General features: G+C 58.9%; 1 protein-coding gene across 1 annotated transcript; it reads right to left on the reverse strand.

The window, feature by feature from the left end:
- Positions 1 to 1723: 1723 nt before the first annotated feature.
- On the reverse strand, positions 1724 to 7352 carry NAPSA (napsin A aspartic peptidase). The gene is made up of 9 exons (XM_036747459.1): positions 7288 to 7352; positions 6275 to 6398; positions 6043 to 6166; positions 5222 to 5340; positions 4683 to 4882; positions 4188 to 4310; positions 3623 to 3767; positions 2659 to 2757; positions 1724 to 1903 (listed from the first exon to the last, which is right to left on the reverse strand). Exons 1-9 carry the CDS (start codon positions 7350 to 7352, stop codon positions 1724 to 1726), a joined length of 1179 nt encoding a protein of 392 aa, XP_036603354.1.
- Between the last annotated feature and the right edge of the window lie 2077 nt (positions 7353 to 9429).

Here is a 9429-nt window from a genome sequence, read left to right on the forward strand (position 1 = left end):
CTTCTGACATCAGTCCGCCACTGTCTCACTCATTCCTTCCCCCTCCCCCCTTCCCAGCTTCACCAAATTTTAGACCCAGAAAAGATCATCTCTTGAGACCAACCCTTTCATTTTACAAACGGGAAATCCGAAACTTGACAACTGACTTGCCCTGGGTCATACAGGCAACGATAGCAGAATCGGGATTGGAACCCAGGTCCTCTGGCAACGAATCCAGAGCTCGCTCTCCGCTACCTCTCGGACTGCCCGTCTTCCTTTTTATTCAATGCCCTCTCTCTCTCCCCTCATCAACTGTGCCTTTCCCCTGGCCCCTCCCTGGGGTCTGCTGCCTTCAGAATCCCCTTGCCTAGCTCCCTCTCTCCCCATCTCTCTCCCCCTCTCCGTCTGACCCTTCCCCCTCCTCGTCTCCATCCATCGGACCCCCCCCACCCCAGGCATTGACTCCTTCCCAACTCCCTTCTGTCCCCCATCCCCCCCAGACCGCTCTCCCTGCCCAGCCCACGCAGTCTCTGTCTCGTCTCCAGCCCTTTCCTCAGTCTCCAGTTCCCATTTCCCCCACCCATCATTCTGCTCTCCCAGTATCTCCATCACTCCATTCCCGTTACCCCCTGAGTACGGGCTTACTTCAATTTCCTGCCCAGTCTCCCAGGGCCTCGGCGCTAACCCCCATGGTCCCCCTCCCCCACCTCCATGTCCCCTTCCTTAGTCTGGAGTCTTTTTCTCTCCACCGCAACCCAGCCAGATTCTACCCTCAGTTTGGTCCCCCTCTCCCGCACCAACCTCCTCCCGTACTCACGGTGGGGGCGGGGTGGCTCCAGGCCCTGGCCCCTGGGACAGGAGGAGAGAGCAAGGGGAGAGGTGGGGGCTCAGGCTGCGGGGCTCGGACCCGGGCCGGTGGCTCCGGGATCCGGGCGGTGGCTGTTGCTCGTGGGGGGAAGGGGGAGGGGGCCGGAGTTGGGGGGAGGGCCTGACATCACTACCCGTGGGGGGAGGGAGGGACCACCCTAACCCACCCACCCCCATCCCACCCCTGGGCCTCAGGAGGCTGCTGGCCCCACCCCTGTCGCGGACCCTGGCATCCCGAGCTAGGAGAGCAGGGGAGGGGCGAGCCGGCCCAGCCACCTGTCAGCCGGGAGCCCGCCCTACACAGACCAGGGCGGAAGAGAGAGGCTTAGGCGCTGCGGGCTGAGGGACTACAGTTTCCACTATGCTCCGGGCGGAAATGGCCTGCACTCCGGCCGCGGCTCGGCCGCTAGGCACGCCGGGAAGTGTAGTTCCCTGGCTCTCAGCCGCCGCTCCCTTTCCCCACCCCCACCGGGCTGCGGGCAGGCGCCAGGCGCCCACGCGGGGCGGGCGCGCGCGAGGGACCAAGGGAAGGACGCAGAGGAAAAGACACATCGCAGCTTTTTATTCGGCAGTTGAGGGGAGGCAGAAGAGGGGGCAAGATATTGCAGAGGCGAGGCGCGTCCTGGCCCCGGCCTGCAAACTACCCCCCGCAGCCCCCCAACCCGGAGATCTCCAAGCGCAGAGCCGAAGAGGATCCCCGAGCGCCGACCCAAAGAGGAACCCCAAGGCGGCCCCCATGAGATCTCTTGGAGGAGGGGTGCGAGGTGCATCCCGCTCAGGGGTCCCGGTGGGGGGGGGGACTCGGTGCTCAGCTCAAGGGGTCCTGGAGGAAACGGGGGGATTTGGGGGACTTGGGGGGTGGTGGGGCGCTCCCAGCTCAGGGGCCGGGGAGGACCCCCCGCGCCCGTGCAAGCCCCACGCGGGCTGCCCCCCGATCGAACACAGCCACATGGGACCCTAAGAAGACGTCGCCGAGGATCCAGAACGGGCCCGCGGGCGGTGGCACGTCCAGCGCCAAGAAACCGGACAGACACAAGCGGGTGCGGCCGCTGGCCAGCTGCGGGGCGAGGGCAGGAGCGTCTGGGCAGGCCCGCCCCCCCCAGCGGTCACCCCGGCCGCAGCCCAAGAGCATCCCCGGCGGCTGCTGCGGAGCCGGAGGGACGTCAGCAGGTCATCACGCCCCGCCCCCCGAGGGTCGCCCTCCAAAAGCACTGTCTCTGTTCTGGGCTCGCTCTGGGCCAGAAACGCGGCCCCAGTCTCACATCCGGGCGTCCAGTCGCTCTTGGGGACCCTGGTCTTGTGCCCTGGGGCCCCTGGAGTGGCATTGCTAATCTTCTCCACCCCCTCCCCCTCATAACTGGACTACACCCCGCACCCAGTTGCTCGGTGACGTCACTGCGAGGTGGGGGGTGGCGGACCTTGTTCAAAGGGCTTTGACGTCAGCAGAAGCTCCCAGCCCGCTGCTCCTATGTCATTCCCCTCCCCCCTTCTCCAAGGGTACTGGCCTATTCCTCACCCGGGGGGACCCGCCGCATCCTTGGCATAGAGCCCCTTCCCCCCCACCAAAATCCAAATTCCTTCCTCTCCCCAGGGAATGCGCGGGTCCTATTCCTTGAATTCTCTATGACGTCACAGTGCTGGGGGAGGAAGAGTATTTCTCAGCTTTGGTCAGTAGGGTCGGGAGGGCGATGGGAGCTCAGCCTCTGCAGTCGCCCAAGGTCCGGCCCCCTAGTGCAAGAAACTTAGACGGCCACCCGCACATCCCGCCTATTTTCTGTGACTTGAGTAAATAGCCTCAAGTGAGCGCCCTACCTGAAGGACATAGTCTTGGGCGGTCAGGTTGAACCAGACACCACCGAGCAGGAAGGAGATGGGTGGGAGGGCAGGGAGTCGGTCACAGGGGATCAGATACTGCAGGGGGAAGGGGGGGAAGGGAGGGCAAAAGTCCATTCTGCTGTGTCACGCTCATCTCGTCCTTCCCCATTCATTCCTCCATTGCTCCCACCAGAATCCGCCGCTCCCCTCCTTCTGCCCCCCCCCTTCTGGGGGCTGGACCGAGCTCAACCCCCCTCCCCCTCAGCTGGCCCTTCTCCAGCCTCCTCTCGCCAACGGGTCTCTGAGTCTGTCCTGGGCTCTACGTAATGACCGGTTTACAGCAGGCTCTGCGGGGCCTCTTCGGGAAAGGCTGGTCTCCCATCCCTTCCCAGAAGCTGGTTCCTGGCATCCCAAGACGCCCCATCCCCGCCCCACCCCCCAAGCTCTACAGAGTCTGCTACTTAAAGCTGACACCCATCTATGGCTTCCGTTGGAGCTCACAGCAGCTGCTTGGGGGCATTTCCCCTCCTTCCACCCCCATACACCTGTTTCGCCCCATCTCCAGGACTCCGTCATCACCTGGAAAGGCGCTGGGCCCAGGGCCCACCCTGCCCTTCCTTCCATCTCCGTTCAGCGGCCAGCAGAGCGCCCAGGGCTTCTGCCTGTCTCCCTCCTCAGTGCCCCTCACAGTGGGTCTCTCCTTTCGGCCATCCCCATCTCATCTCCCAACTGTTTCCTCTCTGTGCCTTCTCAGGGGGCGATACAGCGCTCCAGCCCCTGGAGGGGATGCTGAGGATAATCCCTGACCCAAAGGTCCGAGTGTGGCTCAGCCCCCTTCTTACAGGGGTCAGGATGAGCAAATGTCAGTTGGACAAACGATCCCAGCCCTATCACCTCACCCTCCACTCTGAGCCTCAGAGTTCTGGGCCCCTAGCTTCTCCCTTCCCCCACCTTGTCTCACCTCCCCAGCCAGCAGCGGAAAGCCGCCAATGAGTTTGTGCAGCGCCCGGATCTCCTTGGAGGGCCCCGCGATGAGCGAAGTGCCGGTGTCCAGAATAGCAGCACAGCCGTTAGGGCACAGAGTCAAGGAGTGGCCTACAGTCACACTAGGGAGGAAGACAGGGTATGAGCACCTTACCCAGGCACCATCCCTCCAACCCCACCCCTCACTAACTGACCCAGACACCTGCCCCTCCAGCCCCCCCTCCCCCCCCCCCCCCGACCCAGGCACTCATCCCTCCAGCCCCACCCCTCACTGACTGACCCAGGCACCTGCCCCTCCAGTCCCCGCCCCACCCCCCCACTGACCCAGGCACTCATCCCTCCAGCCCCACCCCTCACTGACTGACCCAGGCACCTGCCCCTCCAGCCCTCCCCCTCCCCTGCCCCCGACCCAGGCGTCCTTCCTTAGAGACTCCAGGGGAGTCAGGCATGCAGGCAATCAGGTGCCAGCCTTTTCAGGCCTTTGGCCCTGTTCGGGCCCCCAGCCTCATGCCCCATGGGGAGCAGGCATTTAAGCCCCTCACCGGTCCATATGGATTTGCCAGTAGGCTGGCCGGGTGACAGGCAGGAAGGTAAGAGGGGGGATGTAGAGAGCTGGATCTGAGCCTCCTAGAATCACTTCTCCACCCGGAACTCCTTCAGGGTCCCTACTTGGCAAGAACGGAGTCTCTAAAGCCCGAGTGACCTGAGAGCTCAGTCCCACCCCCTCGTTTATAGACGGGGAATTGAAGGGGAAAGTAAGCTGCCTTTAGCGACCCAGCTAATAAAGCTGGGAGTCAGGATTTGAATCCAGATCTCCTGCCTCTCAACCGCTGCTCTGGGCACGGTTGGGGGAGAATGATCAGGTCCCCAGGGGCAGGGGCAAGGGTGGAGGCTCAAGAAGGAACAGGTAGGATTTCCAAGGTTTCCCAACACGGGGGTTAAACTACCTAAGTCTATGAGGGGAGAGTTATTTGCCCCAGAGGCGAGCTCTCCTCAGAGGGGAGGGAGGGGCGGGGCTTCCCATCCCAGGCCAGCACCTGTTGAGGTAGAAGGAGAAAATGGCCCGGTCCAGCAGCCCCAGCTCCATCAGCGTGTCCAGCGGAGGCTGCACTCCGGCCACGGCCAGAGCTGGGAAGCCCAAGCCGAGGATCCCGTCGAAGTGAGCAAGTGCAAAGGCCAGGCTTGGCTCCCATAAGGCCTCTCCAAAAACTAGGGGGGCCCCCCCAACGCCTCCGATCTAGGGGGACAGGAGGGGGCACACTGCAAACTCCAAGGTTCGCATAGGAAGTCCCTCCCCCTTGAAAGCAATCACAAGTCTTTCCCTAGGAAGCCGTCCTCCGGGCAGTGCACCCGCCTCCTTAATCAGTCATTTCACAAGGCACTGTCCGGAAGGCCTTTATGTCTGCTATCATTCAAGCCTCACCTCAGCCCTAAGAGGGAGGTTCTATGGTCATTACCCCACCCCCATTTTACAAACGAGGAGACTGAGGCAGAGGCCAAGGCCTTGTAGGAGTGAAGGACATCCACGGTTCGACCCCAGCCCCCAAACCACCAAGAGATGGCTGGGTTGACTCACAGTCAGCACATCCTCACTCAAGATGCCATCCAGCCGCCCTGTCCCGTAACTGATGGAAAATTGGGTCCCATTAGGCCGGAAGGAGCTGGAAGCCTTGGGGTCATATCGACGATGGAACCCTGGGCCATGAAGGGATGTGGGGGCATTAAGGGGAGTCTCTGTGATGTCCCTCACCCCATCCCCTTGGTCCTGGCCCTGGCATTAGGCCACCAGATCCAGAAGGGCCCACCCAGCCTTCCCAGCTGACAGAGGACCAAGCTGAGGCTTGACCAGGGACGTTCGTCAATAGTCAAAAGAAGATCATGGAGGGTGATGGCTTCCCTGAAGGACTGACCGTCTCAGAAAGAGGCAGCAGACCTGCTCTGCCAGGCCCCAGAGAGCAGGCACTGGGAAAGACTGCCCAGAGGTGAGAGCTGACTACCACAGAATGGCCTTGCACAGAGTGAGTGGAAGCAAATCGATGACCTCTGAGATCTTCTCTGGGCTGGAGAAGCTGTGATTTAGTGAAACAGGCCCAGAGAGGAGAGGGCCCCCAGCAGCCTTGGAGTCCATAACCACCCTGATGTGACAGAGCCCAGGAAGGGAACTTTTCCAAGGTCACCCAGAACACATAGAGATCATCTAGCGGCTAGGCCAAGCCCCTTATTTGAGAGAAGAGGAAACAGGCCCAGAAAAGGGAAGGGAGTCACCTGGCCACACAGCAGGAGGCACAGCAGGGCTTTTGACTCCTGTGGAGGCCCCATGACCACCCAACACCACCATCCCCACCCCACCCCCATCCCACGCACCTGCCTCCCCACCCCCACTTCCCGCCTTCTCACAGCAGCCCAGGCTGAAGAAGCTACAGCGTCGAGACGGGACCCAGAAGTTGGAGGAGCCTGTGTCAAAGACGACAGAGAAGTTCTGGGGGGGTGTCCCCAGCCCTATCTCCCCGTAATACTGAGCCTGCTTGGAGAAGGAGAGAGAGAAGACGCTGAGAAGAGGCCGTAATGGGGGAAGGAGAGACAACGGCATTGGGGAATGGGCCCGGAGGGAAGGGGGTCGGGCACGTACGTCCAAGTAGTTGGAAAGCATCTCAACAATGGGCTGGGCCATGGGCAGAGGGGCCTGGGGAGTCCTCCAGCTCCTCAGTGGGTGGAGGGCACCAGGTGAGCCAGGGACCTTGCGCAGGGGGATCCTGCAGAGAAGGAGAGGGTGTTGCTGGGGGACCCACCCCCAGCCCCTGCCCTAGCAAACACTTGGAGACCCCAAGGGGGTGAGGCTTCCCAGAAGCCCTCCTGGATTTCTCTGTTGCTCCTCTTCATTTGCTCCTCAGAACTCCTAGTTACTTCTCTGTGCACATGGGACGTCGCCCGGGTGGAATGTAGGCTCCCCAAGGGCAGGGTCTGTTGGGGGCCCTTTGGTATTTGTCCCGTACCTTATCAGGCACATCGAAGGAGATCTAATAAATGGTTGCTGACTGACTGACTAAATGATTTGTATCTCCAGCATAACACCCAGCACTCAGTAGGTGTGCAATACATGCTCATTATATCAAAACGTTCGACCCAGAAGTGACAGAGTCATAGAGGCATCGAGGTTTCACAGCAGATAGAGGCTGGGCCTGGAGTTAGGAAGACCTGGGTTCAAATCTAGCCTGACACTTTACTAATGGTATGACCCTGGGCAAGTCACTTAACCTCTGTCTCAGTTTCCCCACCTGTAAGATGGAGAAATCATAGCCCCAACCTCCTAGGATTGTGGAGAAGATTAAATAAAAGAAGACAATAGTTGTGCAGCACTTAACACGGTGCCTGGCACATAGCAGGCACCGGAGGAATACGTGTTCTTTTCCCTCCCCTTCTTCTCCATATCATCACAGAGACCATTCTCTCTTCCCCCACCCCCACCCTGCAGAGCATGGAGAATGTGGGGGGAGGGGGAGCCATGGGGGAAATGAAAGACATATTGGGAAAAACTGGGGAAAAGGTTGGAAGGGAATTTGAAGGCGTCCAGGTCAGGGAGGAAGGTGCTGGGGCAGGGGAGGAGAGGAGGGAGAATTCTAGGGGAGAGGGGTCCTCTATCACCTGATGAGGGAGGCCACCACAGAGCTCAGAAGCACCAGCAGGAGCAGCTCCTGACACAGGTACATCCTGGAGCAGGTATGAGGGGCACCCAGGAGTGACTGTGGGGATCTTTCCTTGGAGACCCCACCCCACACTGCCACGCCCTCCAGGAGGGCCGGAAGGGTTGAGTGCTCCTGCTTAGGACAGGAAGGGCCCTTCAAAGCCCTTCAAAGGTACAAACCCTCTTTGTCAGGAGAACACTTGGGCACATGAGAGTCAGGGAGCAGCTCGGTGTCACCCAGAGCACTCGTCAGGACCCCTGCCTCCCCCTCTCCTTGCTCTGAAGGGTCTTAGCCACTGCTCTGAGCCGGGGATGACTTGTCTCCCCCCTCCCCAAAAAAGCCCAGTGCTTCCACTCCCCCTCCCAATTCTACATTTATTGTATTCTGCTAGAAAGGGATGGTATTGGAGCATGCTGGGGACATTGTTTTATGGTCCTGCCTCTGTTTACTCATCTACAAAGAACTGGGACAAACTATCTACCTCTTAAGTCCTTTGATTCTAGGGCACTGGATATGATGTCAGACAAGGCTGTTTCCCTCTCTATGCCTCAGTTCCTTCAAATGTAAAATAAGGATTGACCTCAGGGGTTTCTAAGCCCCAGTTCTTCTGGATAGGCCAAGGTCAGCTTTGGGGAATTTCCAGAGCCTCAACCCTTTCTCCCTTTTCCTCCTCCCCAACCCAGGCCAGTTCCTAGGTCCCAGTGAATAATTAACCTCAAGTGTCCCTTCTAGGGGAACAGAAGCACCAATGTTTGGAAAGGGTCTGGCCTGGGCCACTGGCCAGACTGGAGAAGCTGGAGGAAGGTGGAGACCACCCCCTGGAGTCCCAGGGTCTTCAGGGATCCCAGTCTCTGAAGCAGAAGGACCAGCTAGCCCAGGCTGTACCTGAGCCAGGCTCTTGTCCCCAGCAGAGTAGACACGCTTGGAATCCTCTCACAGACCCCATGTAGCCCCTGCAGGCCTCATCCTCTCCTCCTTGGCTCCAGGCTCTGCTGGTTGTCCCCTTGGCCAAGACCAACCATCTAGTGGGCTCTCAGGCTCATCTCCTGCTGCCTCTGAGGCCACTATCTCCCTCCTCTCATCCCCTATCTGTCCCTGGCTACAAGCAACTTGCTTGTTGTCTGCAAACAGGCCCAGATCTCCCCATCCTGTGATTCCTTTAGGCTTTCAACTTCTGATCCTCCTTCCTTCATAGCCAAACTCCTAGACTGCCTATAGCCTGGCTTCCCCTTGCCTCCTCTTCTTCACCTGCTCCTTACTCAGCTCTTTGAAATCTGACTTCTGCCCCGATACTGGGTGAAAGCCCCTCTCTCGAAAGTCACCAGCAGACTCCTCACTGGGAAATTCAATGGCCTACCATCATTCAGTCTTTTTTATTTAGGTTTTTTTAACTAACAAACATTGAGGAAAGGCGGGGGGGGGGGGGGAGAGAGAGAGAGAGAGAGAGAGAGAGAGAGAGAGAGAGAGAGAGAAGAGAAGAGAAGAGGAGAGGCGAGGAGAGGAGAGAGGTGAGCAGGAGAGAGGAGAGAGACAGACAGAGATAGAGATAAACAGAGAGACAGACAGAAACAGAGAGACAGAGAAGGAATCTTTGGAACAAATATGAAAGTCAAGTGAAACAAATCCCTCTGTCCCCACTCAATGTAGTTCCAGCTACTAAAGGCCTGGAAAGTTCTCTCTCCTGAGGTCCCTGGCACTGTCAAATGGTTCAGCCTCAGAAATAGCCAAGATCTCAGCCTAGAAGGTGGCCCTAAAGAAGATGCTCAGCCATCTGCTCCCCCTAAAGCCCTTTGGGTCTCATTCATTACTGAAATCTCCCATGGGGATGTGAGAGAACTGTTCTGCTTTGGGGTTTCTCAGCACAGTGTTTTGCACACAGCAGGTGCTTTTTCATTCAGTCAGTCAACGACCAGTCATTTATTAAAGGCCTACTATGTGCCAGGAACTATGCTAAATTCTGGGGAACTAAATTCTGGGGATAGAAAGACAAAATGAAACAGTCACAGCTCATGGACCTCTTGATGGCAGTAGAGATTTCCAACCACCCCCTTCCTTCTGGGTGCACTTTCTTCCTTGTCTTCAATGATGCCGCCATCTCTTA

Source organism: Trichosurus vulpecula, chromosome 2, assembly GCF_011100635.1.
Source record: "Trichosurus vulpecula isolate mTriVul1 chromosome 2, mTriVul1.pri, whole genome shotgun sequence".
Classification (NCBI taxonomy): domain Eukaryota; kingdom Metazoa; phylum Chordata; class Mammalia; order Diprotodontia; family Phalangeridae; genus Trichosurus; species Trichosurus vulpecula.

Coding starts and splice junctions, on each gene's coding strand:
- NAPSA (XM_036747459.1), bottom strand. CDS start 7,352: ATGTACCTGTGTCAGGAGCTGCTCCTGCTGGTGCTTCTGAGCTCTGTG. Junction 3,768..4,187: donor TGGCAAATCCATATGGACCG/GTGAGGGGCTTA, acceptor CTTCCTCCCTAG/TGTGACTGTAGGCCACTCCT. Junction 1,904..2,658: donor CCCAAGACTATGTCCTTCAG/GTAGGGCGCTCA, acceptor CTCGCCCCGCAG/CTGGCCAGCGGCCGCACCCG.